This window comes from Camponotus vicinus, unplaced genomic scaffold, assembly GCF_025532165.1.
Source record: "Camponotus vicinus isolate PSW18456_S1 unplaced genomic scaffold, iyCamVici1.0 SCAF_7, whole genome shotgun sequence".
Classification (NCBI taxonomy): domain Eukaryota; kingdom Metazoa; phylum Arthropoda; class Insecta; order Hymenoptera; family Formicidae; genus Camponotus; species Camponotus vicinus.
In genome coordinates this window covers 5046924-5066804 of record NW_028141979.1, presented here as the reverse complement: position 1 = coordinate 5066804, position 19881 = coordinate 5046924, and the positions used below count along the sequence as shown (strand labels likewise).

The 19881-nt window shown below is 32.4% G+C and overlaps 1 protein-coding gene across 9 annotated transcripts in view; it reads left to right on the top strand.

The window, feature by feature from the left end:
• Positions 1–19881, top strand: part of LOC145975090 (lachesin) — a 160175-nt gene that overhangs the window by 109571 nt on the left and 30723 nt on the right. For 5 of the 9 annotated variants that reach the window (XR_014439875.1, XM_083105238.1, XM_083105240.1 and 2 more), the window contains 4 exons: positions 821–912; positions 10713–10819; positions 12678–12740; positions 13241–13426. Coding sequence is in view for 8 of the 9 variants with exons in the window: in XM_083105238.1 (XP_082961364.1) it covers positions 843–912; positions 10713–10819; positions 12678–12740; positions 13241–13426 (426 nt within the window). In the remaining variant the exon portion in view is untranslated. Of the gene's footprint in view, positions 1–820; positions 913–10664; positions 10820–12055; positions 12490–12577; positions 12741–13240; positions 13427–19881 lie in introns of those variants that run through there. The other 4 variants (XM_083105242.1, XM_083105245.1, XM_083105244.1 and 1 more) reach the window with 4 other exon arrangements.

Below are 19881 nucleotides of genomic sequence, written 5' to 3'. Positions count from 1 at the left end.
TTAATGTCCCCAGCATAATATATTCTCCCATGTCTCGTGTCTATTTTATTATTTTTATTTTTACTTCACAGCCGCAAATATTTTTATTTTTACTTCACGCAAACATTTGAATCAACAACGAAATAAGAAATTGCTGAGATTCACAATTCGATTAATGCTCAAAATCTGTCGATTATTTATCATCGATAATGAAGCTGTGTTATTCGTTATTCGTTAATATATGATTTAATTAAAATTGATCAAAAATGAAGGGAAAAAAAAAAAAAGAAAAGGAAGAAATGATAGTCCATTATTTCGTAAATGTAATTGTGATCATGTTCATTTTACAATAACTTTTGATCTTTCTTTGTAATTGCATTTATTTGATTTTCAGCGTTGAATACGAGGATTCGTTTAATTACATATACCCATTCATTAATAATTTATATGAACCATCAAAAGGATATGCGAAAATTGTACCTATAATTAACTGACATGACGTGTTCAATTACTCGCAATTCTCATTAAATAACATTTTTGCTTATGTATTATGTATTCAATATTTTATTAATTAATAATGCGCAATCATATGAAAGAATTAGGTTATCTCTTCTATTAAAGATAATAATTTTTACATAAATCACAATTTGCACGAAAATGCACGATGCATACATAAAAGAGATCGTGTATTAAAGAGAAAATGTAACAGGCATACGACAAGCTAAAATATGTAAATTATAATAATTACATGTATGAAAAGTAAAGTTAAAAAATATATCAATTAAAGATTATATTTGCCTCGAAATACAATACGTCATACAATAATTACTTCATGTTTCAGCTGGATCCATGATTGTGGCAAAATGGTGGATCGGCAAAAGGCACTTCTGATGGTGTTATTGGCGCTCCTGATTTATCCAAACGATATCTTTGGTAAGTTTTCATCTTTGTCATTTCGGAACTTGAACGAATACAGGGGTAGGCGAAGAAAAAAAGGAAATTTCGACCAATTTGTATTAACTGTACGGCTGTATCCCTGAAAACTCGCTAAAACGGATCGGAAAGCCATTCCAGAAAAACAGGATTAATCTAACGAAATCCCTTAACGGATTTCGTCTCTCCCCCCCTCTGCCCACCTAGATCCCTCCTCCCCCTCCCCAAGCTGATCCCGCGATATTAGAATCCTCGACGAGAGATGCCTATCGCATCACGCGAACGCGTTCGCAGATTTCGAAGGCCGCCGAACCCGATGAATACGAGAACCGTGAGATATATATCGCACTGTGTACGGGCAATTTTGCAACTAAGCCGTTCGCTGTGCACACGACCACCTGTAAATACAATACTGGGACTAATCCGCTTTTGAAACGCACACTAGCACGGCGCGACATACGGCGATATTGGCCTTACGACCTCTTCCACTACGGTGAGATATTACTTTTTCTGAATACCAATGTGTGTTCCGGGTAAAATGAACAATCCGTAAAGTTTCGTTAAAACACGCATATTATTGCTCATTCCACTTTATTTACTTATTCGCGGAAAAATTGAAAAAATCGTCTTAAATATCCTTGTATAAAAAATAAAGTAAAAATATCTGTGTAATATATTCAAATAGATATGAGAAGAAGAAGTTGAATTTCCTTCTAGTATATATTTCATAAGAAAAATCTAATTACGACAATATTTAATATTATATGAAAGTTAAAACTTTTCGCGGATTAAGCTCCAACAACAATGCAAATAGGTTTTCAATTCATTTCAAGTGGAATTTATTTCAGGAACAAAAATAAAGCGATTATAAATGAAAATACATCAGAGCAGGATTTTATATGTTCGAATATCGATAATAATAGCTAATTAATAAACCGGTAAATATCCAGGGATTATTTCGGGTATCATATTAATCATCTATTAATTCCTTCATATTATTATATTATATGTATTAATTAATTATTACCCAAACATATTTATTACATACGCATGTACACTGTCATATGAGCATTAATAGTTTTTGAATTATAAATAACTAAAGAAAAAAGTATTTTAACACATAACAATATGAAAGACAGAAATATGGAAAATAAAATTTTACGGAATTAATTATGAAAATTTAGCATGAACTTTTAGCAGTGCGTATAAAGTCAAACATAATTTATTTTTCGTCTCAAAAAAACTCGAATGATGATGAACGTGTAATACAGAACTAAATGGAACGTTCAGCAATACAAGCGAATGTCGTGAGAGAAAAAAATAAAAGATTACGATTTTAATAAAGACTACAGATACCGCTTAGGGTAGACGGGAAGACGACAAAAAGAGGAGAGAAGGAAAGTGGACAGAAAGATATTATGTAGTCTGACGTAGACAAGAAAATTTTGCAAACTATCAAGGTTTTATCGCTTCCTCCAGTCGCGCATTCGCATGATAATTTCCACCCAGGCAAAACGTCTTCATAACAGATGAATGGCATTTGATTACTGACGTCACTCAATTTCAGCCGATTTCTCTTTCTCTCTCTCTCTCTCTCTTTCTCTCTCTTCTCGCATTCTCTCAGCGAGTAAATAAGATTTCCTAGAAGAAAACTCTAACGTGTCTGAATATTCTGCGGATTCATTTCTCGCAAACGGGCAAGCACCATGACACCTGTACCCGATACGCATTCCCTTAACAATTCCGGCATTCTTCCGTTCTATCGTAAATTGCCCAATTTGCATTGCGATCTCGACGAATCGTCATAAGAATTTCCATTAATCGTAATAGATTCCGTTTAATACTTTTTAAAATTTTTATCTAAAAATTCATATTCTTTAACGAAAACCCATATTACATATTATTCGCGGCACTTGTAAAATATAGGTATATAAATGTAAAGAGATTAAATCGTTTGTCAATCTATTTTCGATAACTAAAATTGATTTTATAAATTTTAAAATATTATAAAATATAAAACAAAATACATATGTCCTAATACTTTTATAAAATAAAGTCAATAAACCTACCATTTAAAATCTTAATTAAAATAAAATAAAACCAACTTATTATTTGAACAAAATAATTTTAAAAATTTATTATATTTTTTTAGCAAAAAATAATAAACAAAATATTTCTTAAATATATTTATTGAAAAATAGGTAAAAATATATCCCATTTTAACTTCGATAATTTGATAAAAATCATGATTTATAAACGTCGCTGATATACTGTTACAAACAAAAAATTGTAACAACAATTATAAGTACGCAAAAATTATAAATAATTTAGAACTATCACAGGTTTTTCGCGGGTTTTTTCCGTCTTGAATTTAATTTTTTCTCAGTAACAAATTTTGATTTTTAAAATACCTGAATAAAAAATAGAATATATACTATTTTTCATATTCACACACAAAGAGTCGAAAGCGCGCGACATCATATCCAAATAACTTATAATACATGTTGGAATATTCTATTCATTAGTTTTTCAAAATAACAATGTTTTCATCATAAATATTTTAAAATATGTGATTTAATATTTCTTCATTTGAAGCGTGAAATAAATATTCTTCATAACACGACATATTCTTGAATCACGATAATATCGAATAATTCTTCCAAAACAAATTCAAAACAATTCAAAATAAACTTTGAGGAGCTTTGTGCAATTTTTAGATTGCATGTATCATGTACGAGTAAGTATCCGGGAAGCGATAATTATAAAAATGCGAAAGAACTATCCGCAAGTGCAAAATGTTTCAATGTGCATTGAATATTGAACGGTAATGCTGAAAGAAACAAATAAGGAGCAGAACGTGCAGGACCATAGAAAGGCAAAAGCAGCATCCGGCCAATCGGGAACTTCCGCTTATCGTTCGCTTAACGAACGGTGAATAGAAAAAGGGTGGTGGCCATTCAGACGCGGGCAAACGGAAGAATAAATTGAGTTAAATTAAACGAGACCTTTTTTCACGCGATTTTTCTCAAGACGAACGACATCATCGATGAAGCGATACCGCGACGCAAATTCTTGGTTCTATTTAGAAATGTCTCATTTAATCTAAAATATACTACTTTCATTTAATGCAGCATGTCTCCAATCAATTTTTCGACGTCTCTCCTCGTTTTCTTTGCGATAGAAATTCGCTCGAGAAAAAGAATTTCATGGAAATAATGCACTTGATCTTAAATTTAAATAACGATATAACGAGGATTAATTTCACATGAAATTTAAAAATACAAGATTCGCGATATTTTTTAATGGAATATATATTTCACAAGTCAATATTCATTTGGAAATGATTCCCACCGCAAGGGAAGATAGCACTTCGCAATGCATCTCATTTCTAAATCCTCGCATTTATGCAACTCGATGAATTTAGCACCCGTCGGTATAAAACCGTGTTCTTCTGCTTATGTTTTGCATTAGCATCGTCGTCAAATTGTGACAAAATTTACTTCAAACGCTTCGTTACGATAAGCAAAGCCGCTTTTGCAAAGCAACCGGAAAGTTCTAAGACTGAGAGAGAAAACGAAAAAAAAAATATAAAAGAAAAAACACAGAAAAAAGGAGATTCAATAATTAGATAAAAAAGATGTAATGGTCTTAAAAATAAAATGTAACTTATATAACACAATTGTGAGATGTACAACTCAGAAGAGTGCAATTAAATGATAATAAAAAGCAAAATATTAATTATATTTTTTTATTAAATTATTTATTAGATTCTTTTTTAAACATTCGATTTTCTAATATCTGATAGTTCAATCGAAGTAAAAAAAATATTCAAAGACAAGTGCATGTTAAATCGCGTGCTATAACATGAATAGTAGAATAGAGAAACATAAAAAAATCGAATAAAACGGAGTTAAAGAAAGAGAGAGGAAGAGAGAGAAAGTTAAGGGATACAAAACGAGAAAAATGAAACGCTGAAACTCGGGAACGACTTTCCGTCGAGTCGCGACTTTGGGAATATTTCTTTAGCCGGGCAGAGTTACATGCGGGTGGTAGCTGTTGGGTGACGAGATTTGTAGAGTGTCTGTTTGCTTGTTTGGCCGTTTACTTTGGCCACTAGCAGAGGAAGAAAGTGCGTTGGCAGGCGCGAAAACGGCGTCAGAAGGGATACGACCTATATGCAAAGTAAAGTTATGTCCCATCCAGTTTGTAAAAGATATAATAATATGTTGGAATAATTTTTTAAGAAATTTTACATTATTTTTTTGTATACAAATAAAAAATGTACGAAGAATAATTTCCTGTTCGTTATCTTAGAACAAATTCAAGCTACAATGATATTTTGAACATTGAAACAGTAAAAGCAACGAGAAAAATAGTTGGCTATCTGCCTTTGGCTGAGAAGTCCCTGAGTAAAAGTCAAAACTAATGCGGAAATCGATCCATTGTAGAGAGTGAAAACTATACTAGTGAAAAGTGTACTATAAGTACTTTCGAACACGTGCACCAGTGCTAAAAAACTCATGTATATTGTCATCACACATGTTGGGTTATTTCTATATTTATTATTATATATATTTTAAGCGGTTTGATTTATCGCACAATAATTTTTTGAACAATTAAGTAGTATTCGCTTTTCATGCACTTTGAAGAGATAGAAAAAAATGATGGACATTTAAATTATTTTTATTATTGTGACTTTGACTGTCACCGATAATGATGAACATGAAATGCAGTTAATATACTGGTTCGCAAAGTGCATTCTAGCGCGATGAGTTAAACATGTAGTTAATATTACCTCAGTTGATACATTGCAGCGATAGTTTAGTCGACGTTCTGGATGCTCGATTACACAAGCGATACACGTGGATCGAGTAAATCGTATGAAGTTCATTTGCAACAAATTTCCGGCACGTGGATAATCCCACGCGATGGAGAAAATATAAAATATATCTACCATACTTTTCGAATATACTTATTGTTAGTACATGTATGTTGTGATACAATTTAAAAAAAAAATTAGAAAGAATTTGTTTAATGATTAATTATATAAATATTTTATATCTTTAAAAATTATGTCATAAGTTTTATTAATTAAAAATTAATAATCTAATTATATATTTTATCCGATTCTTTTTTCAATCAATATTTCGTATATCTCATCATAATTAATAAAAAATGTATTATCATAGGTTAGAGTCAGATAAAATCAGTATTTCGCGACAAAAAAAATAATAAATTTTTTATAATTATTAAAATAAAATAAAAATAAATACTTTGTATATGATATATTAAAAGAAATTGAAAACAATTTTAGTCGAAATATTACACTTGATAAGCATTAACTAATAATCAGTGATGAATAAATATTCTCTTCCAAGTGATTATTAGTGCTGCTTGAATTTCATCAAATACGCTTTTGCATTATTCGGTGTGCGAATGCACGAAATGATGTGTAAAATTATTGTCAAATAACGCTTGACCAATAGGGAGTAAATAATTGCACAGTATACGATGCTATTTATGAAATAAATTACTCAAATCATCGTGATAATCAATAGTTTATCTTTCTTTCTATTCCATTAGTTGTTTATTTTTCAATGTCCCGTCAACCTGTATCTCTTATTTTCATTTTATAGCAAACATTGCACATGCGTGGGTTTGCTGTTATTTTATTTAACTAGGGAGTGTTTTTCAACGACGACATTAGCATATTGAAATATCTATGCGAAAGAAACACATTTTATCTTTTTCCTGCGCAAATTCAACTTAATTTTAACGGAATAAAATGTCATTATTAATATCGAAAAATAAAGAATTAATTTACGAGAACGTGAATGAAAAAATGAATAAAAAGCTTGCACGCGATTTTACGAAATGAAAACTGCTATTGTAATGGTGTGTTTGTTAAAGCGAAAAGCGGCTCTGGGATAATGAAAAGATTCAGTGCGAAAATTGCCTCGAATTGTCTCGAAGCAACGATAAAGAATTTACGAGCAAATTGTTGTACGAGATAAAGACTACATGTCGAGCAATAAAAATTATTAATTCGATTACATTACGGCGCGGCGAAAAATTTTACGATATTTAATATCCATAACAGCTTATTTTCCCGACGGAAGTTCGATAATAAGCCACTTGCAATTTTCAACAAAGTTTCCGGACGGAAAACCTCTCGTTTATCTACTTGCTGTTGCAACGTTGACGAGTACTACGCGCGCAAGTAATTTATTCCAGTGGAACTTTTTAATATTGATAGAATGCGGATGGATTATTGTCAATTTTCCCATGCCGACACCTGAAATCACTTTACAATCTGCGTTCGATTAATTAAAAGCTCAAGAAAATATCGCCGTTTGTGAAATAAGGATATAATGTGTTTATAACTTAATTTTTAATATTTTTGAATTTTTTTTCATCTTTTTTACTAAAATTTCTTTTCATCAGTTTTTAGAGATGTTAACTTCATAATTTTTTCTTAACCCTTCAATTATATGTATAATCTTACGATACGATTCATTCTCAGTAAAAGTAACAATTATAAATTTGTAATGAAATCTAAATGTAATATTTTACATTCCACAGTCTTTCAAAAAAACTTCTTTACATAAAATAATTAAAACTATATACATCGCTATACGTGGTGCCTTAATTGCGGCCATTATTTTCGCATAATAAATGACTGAGGTTCGGTTTATGTGATATATCCTGGAATTATATTTTATCTCTTAACATGGTGCTTTTTATTATCAACTCGTTGGCAACAGAATATTAGGCTATTCACGCTTGTCGCTTTCACTTGTAATATTTTATGATTTTACTATTCCTGTTATAAGATAAATAGGTCAAGCTTGTCTCTTTTTCTTGGATTTATTGCTAGCTTCCTTACCATTACATATTTTCTTCGTCGTACTGCGTCGCATTCTTCCAGTAAAATTTCCTATTTCTAGAATTCTCTTTTACCTGTCTTGAACATGACGCTGTACAACTGCTCCGTTTTATAATTTGCTCATAATTGCTTATCACTTTAATTGCATTGATTATAAATAACATGATCACACATTTATACCAAACTACGATAAAAAAAAAACTGATTAAATTTTGAAAATTATCTCTTGTGAAAATAGAAATCTTTGTGGAAGAAAATAGCGTCTTTATTATAATAAATATAAATTATTTAACAGGGAGAAAGAGAGAGAGAGAGAGATTTCTGGTAAATGCTAATGGGTTTTATGTAAGTACATAAATTTATGCTAAGATAAATAAAGCATTACACGAGTCATAACTTATTCCTCAAAAAATGTTAATAAAAATTATTTCATAAAATCATTTCATATTTCATATTTCATATCATTTTGAATATATGTATATCACTTTTTAATGCTCTCTAAATATCCAATACAATTAAAGATCTTTTATCACAATTACAAATTTCATTCAAACGTATCATTGCGCACAGTGTAACGAGAAATGGGATAATTGAAAATTAATAACTCGAATTATATATGTAAACGAAATTGTTTCAATTCATACGTTTGTCGCACTCTAATTAATTTCCTATAACTCACTGTCCCATGTAAATTTTGGAAATAATCTCAAAAACAATTTAATTTAAAAAAAAATTAATTTTATAATATCACTTTTTTATCTAAATTCAGCGAGAGCAATTACGCGTGATCTTATTCATTTGAAGTGGAAAAAATCGTTATAACAATCAAACACGAATAAAATTGATTGCCGTAATTTAATATCGCAAATTTTTTCTTGCCGCAGACTAATAATTTGCCATGTTTCTTCTTGGCAGCGATGAAATTGTAATCGATATCTATCGCAATTATTCTTTGACAATGAAAAATAGAAAACCTATGTTTCTCATATATATATATTTTTTCTTTATAATAGAAATATTTAATTAAGTCAAATCGGTAGTAACAAAAAATGTTATTAATTTTGTAAATGAACGCAATAAATAAACGCCTGCTATACAACGCGTGCACAGAATATTTCTTTTATTCAATTAGCAGGTAAATATTGTTGCATTTTCATGATATCAAGCTACGCAGGCAAACCTCGCATATTGCAGAATGTAAAAACCTCTAAATCGAGTAGCTTATGCAGCAGCTGGGACAGAAATTTCTGCAGAAGTATCATTGTCCTGTTTACCCACCGTACGTCGCGCTGCCGGCTATTTTTAACAAAAATTCATACAAAAATATCGCGCATGCACGCATCTAGTTGGCTTTATTGAAAGCCATCGAATGTGATACACATTTTCTATGATATTTCTAGACGTACGAATTCAAGAACCAAAACAGCTTGTTATCTGAAGATCGCGAAATGCGAAAACAATAGTTTCGCGAAGTCAGTTCTTATTTTGCTCAAGGGGATTTATTCGCAGAGGAAAATGCATTCGAGAGCGTCTCCTCACCGCGCCAATTCGCTCTCCTCCAAATTGATCGATTCAATCAACGTCTACGTCATTATTCTGTAAACTACCGGATAATCATCTCGACGCGCACGATATTAAGCTCCGATCACGAGATTAATCAAATTCGTTCGGTGCGAGTCGTCGAACGGTATTCGCTTTGTTGACGGATCGTAAAAATCATCTGACGTTACGCTCGCGGTGCGTTTAAGCGACATTCATACGTTAGGCAATAAATTATTCCAGGCGGAAGCGCGCGTCGAGGAAATGAAACGCAGAAGTGGACGAACGGAAAATAGGATGGAATATAAAGTTCGTTTCATACGCATTTCGCATTCTCGAGCTTTATTTTGCCAACGAAGCGATTTATACGTTACGCATCATACATATTTCTCGCGTATTTTGTCTTATTATATGGCGACTGCGTACACATCCATCATCGTATCGAACGCTATCGCTATTGTCGTACAGCTATACATTATTTATATGATGCACCTATCAAACAATTCGGAAGTATATAAAAAAAAATATAAAAAAGGAGAAAAGAGAAGCATGTTTTATGTACATGGTGCATTAATCGTTTTAATAATGTACGCGATATTTATAAAATATGCGCTGCACGCACTTTATGTTAGAAAAATAATAGAATGATATGTGTATTTTTCCACAATATAAATTATGCTTTCACAAACTAAACTAGAATAAATCATATTCTTGGAATTATTTGTATTTTTTAATTAAAACATATTATGTGGCAACATAATTGCTTTGAAAAAACCGTAAACTTTTAATTTCTTTTTTAGACAAGATAGAATATCTTGAATCGCAAAAAAACATTTTATTTTAATGATTTGCAAATTAAGAAATCTATCCAATTTTTTGATTATTAAAGAATTTAATAATTATTTAAGAATTATTATATTGAAAAAAAATGTATTTGTAAATGTATGTAATTTTTTGCGGAAAATAAGGCAGAGATATATTTATTTATTTTTAAAGCTCTTATAAAAATTTGTAGATATATAATTATCGAGGCACGCATATATAAAACACGCACATATAGAAGTAGAGATATGAAGAAAATGTCATTCAACGCCAACTAATGTTACTTGCACGAAGAAGTTCGCATGTATATAACGCAGCGATTCTTGTTAATTCAACGTCACACGTCTATGCATTTAATTTGCAGTCGCGAGACGCATCTCCACGTTTCGCCAAGTCGCGTACGTTCCGCCTTGTGACGTTTATTCGCTTTCCATAAAGCGCATTCTGCGACGGCGACGGCGAATTGACGTCACTGTCGAAAAATTGACGGCGGTGCGGTATGCAAATGGCGTATGTATTTTTCACGAACGTCGTACGTATTTTATCGTTTCAGGAGGCGCTTTTCAACCCGAATTCTCTGGCCCTATCACCAATCTAACCGTACCACTCGGGAGGGACGCCACTTTCACGTGTCTGGTAAAACATCTAGGAGGTTACAGGGTAAGTTGTATGAAAAGACGGCGTGCCTGTGATGTCGTAACGCTCGCTTAACTTCTTGGGGTTTCACTTAACCTCTGAAAGGATGCGCCTTTAAAAAATCATATCTCCTGTACTAGGATAAACTTTCGTGGCTTTCGTATATGCACCGGTACCGATAACGATTATAAAAATCTGACAAAAATAGTACAGAAATAAATGGAATAAAAAAGAGACATAATATTACTACATCATTAAAAGATTATTATTTATAGATTATATATTAATATGAGATAATATATTAAATATATTAAATATATTAAATATATTAAATACATTAAATATGTTAAATATATTAAAGATATTAATATGATAATGGATTATATAATAAAATATTATTTGATATATTCATTATATTACATAAAAAATGATTGATATGTAAATTTCTATAATCCGGAAATTAGCTTTTATCTTTTACAATCAAACGAGGAGGATCTATAATGAGAAAAGTACATTCGACAAGACACGTACTCGGAAAATACATTTAACACGTTGAATAATCCATTTGTACAATTTTCACGGGCGCAAAAGTCGATGTTAAAATCTGCAAATTCTCACTTAAGGAACTCGAGAGATATTTTTCCGCTTATTTTGCCTTTACTTCTACTTTCAAACCGAGAACTTTTATCAATACACGCGCGTATAAGAAGCTACAAACGACCCGACGTTTTTTCCAAAACGTATTAATGAAATCACATGAAGCTAATCTCGTACTTTAATATCATGCTAATAATTTCGCACGCACGCATTTTACGATAGAGTAACTTGACTTATATCATTTATTATTATCAAATTTGTGCTTTCATGCAATAATGGAATTTAATAATATTTTAATTATATCGTGAAATTATTCCTTTCACGCATTATCGATTATCTTCGTTTGTTTATATAAATTATATTACGCTACGGTGGAGATATCATATCAATATAACTCCAGCAGCAACCGATTATATTATTATGGTTGCTTTGATTCACCATAAAATATTTATTCGATCGGATATATTGAGATCTATTGAAATTCGCTATTTCATATTTGACATTTTATGAAACTGTAACTATAAAAACCATAGAAACTGAAACTATAGATTAGAAGACTCGATTATATTTCACATCAAGTCGAATCTCCATCAATAGCTCGGTGAAGTAGAAGCAAAATATCGATATCTGAATAATGTACGCTATTCTATTTTTTAATTAATATTCAATCTTTCTCTCTCTCTCTTTACGTTTCTCTGTTTCCATCTTCATTGCATGTCACAGATTGTATAATTATTATTATACCGTTAATTTAATCGCGCGGTACACAACGAGAACATCGATTATATGCAAATAAATGTCAACGCCTCGCGTCGGTCAAATTAAAGCAATTCCAAGCGGAGAATCATGATAATTAAATTTATGTGAAGTACAACTGCGATGTGCTAGAGATCCGTCGTTACCAGACATAGTCAAAAGGTGGTCTCTCCATTTATAGTCCACTTCCTGAGGAAATTTAAAAGTCAAATCGAAAGAGTGACTGACTTACAAGCGATCCACTTTACCGATGTTTTTTTAAACGATTCCATGTTGAGCAATTGCAATATCTATTGAATAAGAGCTTCGATAGTCATGATTAAAGTCGACGAAAGTCTCTTGTAAGCGTCAAATTTACCGTTATTTCTTTTGTATACAAATGAAATTGAGATCAGTTTCTTTACTAATGGAAAAATATATAATATATAGATATATATTTTCATATTAAAAAAAAGAAGAGAAGATTATAAAAAGATACTGCTTCTGTCATCTCAAAGACACGGAGATGATTGGATCTTTCTTGCTCCAGAAGACCATCGATACTTCCTTCGTCGGTAGAATGTTTATACAGCCGCTTCGTGAGAATACACATGTGAGAATAATGAGAAAGAGAGAGGGAGAGAAAGTCGCAGCACGTTGGTACCCGGTTTTCTATTACTAGTTCGGGAATAGGCGCGTAACCATGGCTATGTGTGCGTGTGCGTACGTGCGTTCGCTTGCTCACTCGCGTGAAATCGCGAGAGCTCCTCGCTTCGGGATTCGGAATATTCTAAGGAAAATGCAAATATCGCTGAAAGTTTGGCCAAGGGGAATCGCGTGTGTCAATCCGTGGGTATGTGTACGTATATATACGTGTACACGTCTGCATGCTTGCACACCTCAGGGATAGGCATCCCCGCATCTGTTTGTATTCCGTAGTCGGATGCCTGTAAGGAAATTGCGGCGTCTTCGACGAAATCCGCGATGCCGTCACCGTGATTTCCGGCAGCGACTCATCTCTCTATATTTCTCTCTCTCTCTCTCTTTCTATCTATCTATCTCTCTTTCGTTCTGTCACCCCTATTAAGGCCCTGATTCCAATTGATGTTCCAGGTCGGTTGGGTAAAGGCGGACACGAAGGCGATTCAGGCGATACACGATCACGTGATCACGCACAACAAGAGGGTAACCGTGTCTCATAGCGATCACAGTATGTGGAACCTTCACATCAAGGGCGTTCAGAAAGAGGACGGCGGTCTTTACATGTGTCAGATCAATACGGATCCCATGAAGAGTCAGGTATGTACCTCACTAAGCTTCTGCAAACGATACGGGTCGATATATGCGGGGCAATTGTCGATCTTTCGTCTCACACAATGAGGCTCTAATTAATCCGCAAAGAATCGATTTTTATTTCAATTATTCATACATTTTAATTTTATACAGATTAAATGTGTACTTTTTTAAAATTATCCGACGAATAATATGGTATCGATTTATGGGTTACCGATGCACCGAATCAGCCGGTTCTGTCACAAGTTTTCTCGTGCTTCAATTATAAGTTTGCGCCGCTCATTCGAACCTCGAGGGCAATGTCCGTTTCGAACATATCGCGCTTTTATTCTCGTTGCCGCTAATATTCACCAGCAGCTAAATCTAACGAGATGCAAGTTTCGCGAAGAATATTTCACGATGACATTGCGGTGGCGAAGTATCGTTAGGAAGTTTCCGAGAGGGGAAGAAAGAGGGAGAAGGAGGAAATGCTTCTAATAGCAGTTTGCTGCTGTTTTAGGAACGCGCGGAATTTATTTAGAAGCGGAAATAATGATATTAATAATTAGTATATTTGACACTTTGAGCATTTTCATTGTGCTTCTCTTACACTTATCTAATCAGAATGATACCGCTAATTTTTTTTAAAGTTTTTAAAAGAAATGACAGACACTTGGCTGTCCATATGATTATTTTAAAAAATACATAAAGTTTAAAAATTAAATTATGACAAATAAATTATGACAATATATATAAATATATATTTATTCATATATGAAATCTTTTTATATAAAATATTGAAATATAGTTTAATTGTGACAACATTAATAGAATAGCAAAAGTTTCGACACCTTTTAACGCATACCTATATATTCTATTATTACTGATCCCGATACTTTACCTCGACGTAGTAAACTCGGAAACATATAGCTCTTGTTAGAAATTAGCCGTGGCAAACCGACAAACTCGGTGAAATAACTAATTGGGACGACCCTATCGACGTATTTAGGTCGATAAAAGCATACGAACACGTCCGTCAGTGGTCAAAAGATCGTACGATTCCGAGGCACACAAATTCGTCTCTATTATATTTCTCATATTTTATCGAATATTTTATCAGATGATTATTTATGCATTATACGTACATAGAATTCTTACAAACATTTCGTGCACATAATGAATATAATCTACATTACACATGAACTCAACAACGATTCTGTTACAATTATAAATTATATTAAATTTTAATTTAATTTTATTTGAATTATAAATCAAATTTATTTCTTTATTTTCATAAACTAAGATGCATCAATTATGAAATATCGAAGATATTTGCTTTTAAAATCTCTTTAAAGTTTCATTCTCCAGATATTCCGAACTAACGGAATAACTATAGTAAAAATAGGAAAACGTTAAAAAAATTAAAATTCTTCACATCACGTTTATTTTTTCTCTATTTCATTTTCTAATATTATGTACACAAAAATATATATTATTTCAATGTGCAAGTCGCGCGAATAAAATTTTGTTATACATTCGATATTAGTTTGAATAAATCTATCAACTTTTATTTGATAGAGAAAAAAAGAGAGCAAGAGAGAGAGAGAAGTCGTAGAATAAGTCGATTTAACTTGATTTATCATAATATTACAAGGTACATTACCAATAAAATTATAAGAAACGATAATAATGTGTTCTCGTGTGTAAATATTCTACACGCTATTTCGCGACAATCGGCTTTAAATGGAATATGACTTCTTGCGCTCCGGCCTGAACTTCACGAAAGACGATGGTTTTTCGATAGAGACTTATAAAAGAGTTACTGAATGCGATTCGTATCTTTAACACTTCCTATATATTGTTCAATAATAACTTGTGCAAGAAAAAAATGCTCTACATGTCATTAATGATCTCGATAAAGTCAGCGTATAAAAGATCCATATAAAGATTTTATAAAAAAAAAGTGTGTGTGTGTGTGTATAAAGCTTTATACTATCATTTACATATATGAATGTAATATAATTACATTTTAATCGATTATTTTTTTAGCTAAAATTCGAATATTTAAAATATTTTTAAAGCCTTATGCTATCATTTATATGAATGTAATATAATTACATTTTAATCAATTATTTTTTTAGCTAAAATTCGAATATTTAAATATTTATAATACTTTTACATCTCCAACATGTCCAATTTTACATGTGCATATAACTAATTGTAACATATTAAATAGAAGCAGATATTCGTCGAATAACACGCTTTTCTGCATCGCAGTGAATGGCATGACGGAAATCGGTTGCGATAAGTTGCCGTACAAAACAATTAATCGAGCGATCCGCTGCCAATAATGCCCGCATCGACAAAGTGCCAAGATGCGCACGAGTTAATCGATAGTTGCTCAGTTACAGTCGGACCACGTCTCACTTGATTCACACAATTAATCATCTCAGTTCTCAGTTTGCTAACTATCATTAACATAATCCACGGGTGTAATACGGGTGTAATACGCGCAATTGTATTCGCATTAGAAACCCAGAAGATCTTTCAGAAATCCTTATTAAATCCTCATCTATAATATATGAAATGTCTCATTTTTATTAAATATATACTTTTTCAAATCGCGATTTATTAGAAAATAATATTCTTGAGAGGAAAAAAACAGATTCACAAAATTCAGAAATCTGAGATGAAGAATATTTACTACAGACATATTGATTATTAAAATATACAGAAATACACATCAATCGACTAAAAACTTTGCAGGCCATGAATTGAGCCTCAAACATGAGTAATACAATAATTAACGATAAATAATCTTTGTTTAATGATATTATTGGTTTATTCACATTTATGATAAACATATTTATTATCGTATTCATTACGTTCCCGGTGAAACTTTGGGCGACGTGAACAAGAGAGCGAGAGAACGATATAATAAAGGGAAATAGAGAGAGACCCCTAAAGCGCTCGATTAGAGACAGCAACAGTCGCTGTTGCCTGGTTTGCACATCTCCACACTTTTCGTCGCCTAATCGTCGTCGGTGACGTGCGATAGCGCAAACCGCAGTGGTATTATCCGCCAAGCTCTGCCACCGAGAGTATTAGCTCTGCTGCCGACATAACAATCTGCGCGAGTATCGAAAGCATTTTCGCCCTCCGCGCACGGCTGGTAGATCCGCGGCATACTTAACGAACCTGGGAACTTAACGAGCCGTCTTCGCCAGTTCGAGAACGCCGATACCCGTTTATGAATAGCGCCCCGAGTACCGCTTAAATCCTCCACGCGCTCCTTCGCGCGTGTTATTAATACATATATACACGGCTGCGTGTGTGTAATCTTATCAGAAAAGGATCGGAATATTAAGTCGCGTTTAACGACTATTACACGCGACCGGCGTATTAATTCCCGATAAGAGAACGCGATGAGACAGCCGTCTCTAAAGCGTAAAATCGACTTTTGAGTGCGAGGCACGATCAGCGATTAAGGAAGATTACGCGTTTGTATACTTTTCACGCTCGCGCGCGCAATTATTTTTATTGAGATCGAATAATTAAAAATAATCGCGAGTAAATTCTGAAAATTCGTAAAACGCTCGCCTCTTTAAATGCATGACGTTTAAATAATTAAATGGCAATTAGGCGCGCAAAAATGTCACTTTACGAGCGTGAGAAATTTTTCTCGCGGCACGAAAGACACTTAACGAGCCAATTTAGTTAAGCGCGTCAGGTCCCCGTTCGTCCTTTCTACCTCCAGATAACATTTGCCTTGTCTTTCGTGAGATCGGAGTCTAGACCGCGGTTGTCTGGTTGCCTTAAAGTAACAGTTGGCTCGTTCGCCTCTCGCCGGCAAAGTGATATGGCGCGAGACGCCACTGGAAGTCGAGCCGAGATCTAATTTTCCGACATTTCGGATTGAATTCACGCGAGCTCTTCCCTAGTCGCAGTTTCCCTCTTTTTGCAAGGGAGAAAGCTGTAATCTTAAATAGTGCACGGTTGCGGAACGGTAGGTGTCTTACTCGAGTGTCAGTCGCTCTCTTGTCGCTTTCGCTTTACGAAATACCAAGTTGAATAACGAATATTTTGCGAATAATACCAATAAATGCCCTGGCCAATCGATCGGGAAAATTTATGTAAAAATTAAATAAATATTATATATGTATAAATATAATAATTATTATATAATATTTATTATATAATAAATTTATTATATATATATATATATATATAAAATATAGATGCATATAAAAAATAAATATAAATATGAAAACAAAGATTACAAGGAAATTATGTAAATAAAGTGTTTTTCTTAAAGATATATAGATTTATAACGAACGTAAAATATGATTGGCTGAATTCTGCAAATATTATCTAACTTTCATTAATTATTATTTTCCCTTTGCGTATCTCAGTAATTTATCTTCTTCCTTCTACCTCGTGTTTTCTTGTATATATATGTATTGCGTCATATGTTCGTCCTGTATGTATGTGTGTGTGTATATATGCTTTGCACTGGTCTTTACTTTGTAAACTAAACATGTTTTGCTACCAGCAGTTGGATTGCAGACCAGTGACTTGCCAGCATATTCCACAATCAGATTAGAAATAAATCAAAAATATGAATCTTGTTAGTGTATAAAACATACCAGGAGGAAGAAAAAGAGAGAAGATACAGTACATTTCATATTTTATATTCTCACATTTATAATTATATATAATTGTATATTCTGTTATTATTATATCATAGTGTTAGACTTTGATAGAGTTTAGCAAGGAAAAAGACATTTCTCGAAAACTTATATTATCAATATTTTCTTTTGCACTTTGATTAATTCGCCGCCAATCAAAGAAATAAATTACTTCCCGTATGAACTAATTTTTCTTCCGTAAATATAACTTTCCCTCCATCACAGATAGAGTCATTCCTTTCTCTTTTCTTCCTCATTTACGTGTATATATCAACAGTTAAAACACGATCGTCGCATTTCGCGAAGGATGCGGAGTCTTGCCTCTCATAACTACGTTTCCTCGCTCGTTGCCGAATACGGCGGCACCCTTCGCGCCTTCGCTTATAATTCCGACTGCGTGTCTGATAAAATTTACGTATACGTACGTAGAGACGTCGGCTTGAGCGTCGACTTGTGCGCCGTCTTTCTTGAAATTTCGCGTCACTTCTTCGGGGTTATCTGCATAATTCTGACGCGACGCGAAACGCGCTGATTTAATCGAGTAATTGAATCGAATCTCACGAAACTACCATGTATCCCTTGTAGGTATCTTATACAGTCCTTCTCTAACGATTCAAAATAAATCGCATATCTTGTCTATGCCCCTTGAAACTAACTCCAAAAGCAACTTAATTAAATATAATAACTTAATTAAAAATTATCACGGTTAACTAAGATTTCGTTTTTCACTACAGTTGTGATAATTTTCTAACTAAATATATATATATATATATATATATATATATATATATATATATCATGTTACAATTATTTTCAATTACAATCATATAATCTTTATTCATTATTTTTATTTTGCTCGTGACAAATCAAGATAGAAAAATAATAAAGACAATAGATGTGAATTTAATATTTCGTGTCGAATGATATTAATGCAAAATAAAATACACGATGTATAACTTTTTTCCTTATAATACTTTAGCATACATAGAGCATTTTACAAATACTAAGGAAGGCATAAATATTTTAGTTTCGTTCAATGTACTGTTAATCATTAGAATATACAATATACATCTTCTCCGTTACGCATATTCGCGATTACGTCGAGAGAAATTACGCGCATACTTACGGATTAATAGTGATCCTGTAGTGCAAATCTGGCTAACGAGCGATAGTGGATCTCAACGGATGTTGTTTGCGCGAATGTGTTTATTCTGTGATATACTTTATAAAACTAAATAATCTTGCATATTAATTATAATTGATATCATGTTTACAATATTGATTTACTAAGTTTCTCTTACATTTATCTTTGTATTTTGTCGTATTTTTATGACACTCCCATATATTCTGAATATATTAATTACGATTGTCGAAAGACATAAAGACTTATTTTGCTTTTAAAAAAAAGTTTCTTTCTTTCGTTTTTATTAAACTAATATAGTTTGGAAAAAAAACAAACTTACGGCAAGTCATTATGAATAAAAAATTAGATTATTATTTATATTTAAAAAAAATGTAAAATAAATAAATTAATAATTAACTAATTAATGCTGATTTTAAAATCGGAGATTGCTGAAAAAATTGAATTATTATTTATAGTGCAATATTAAGAGAGAGAAATGTAAAATAAATAAATAAATTAATTATTGCCGATTTTAAAAACGAAGACGAGACTCATTCATTTATCGAGCTGCAGCGAAAACTGATACAATCATTCGCAGACGCGTAATAATTAATTTATACGAGTGCGAAGGAAAGTAGTTTCACAATTCGGTGGCGACACGTATGAGTTTA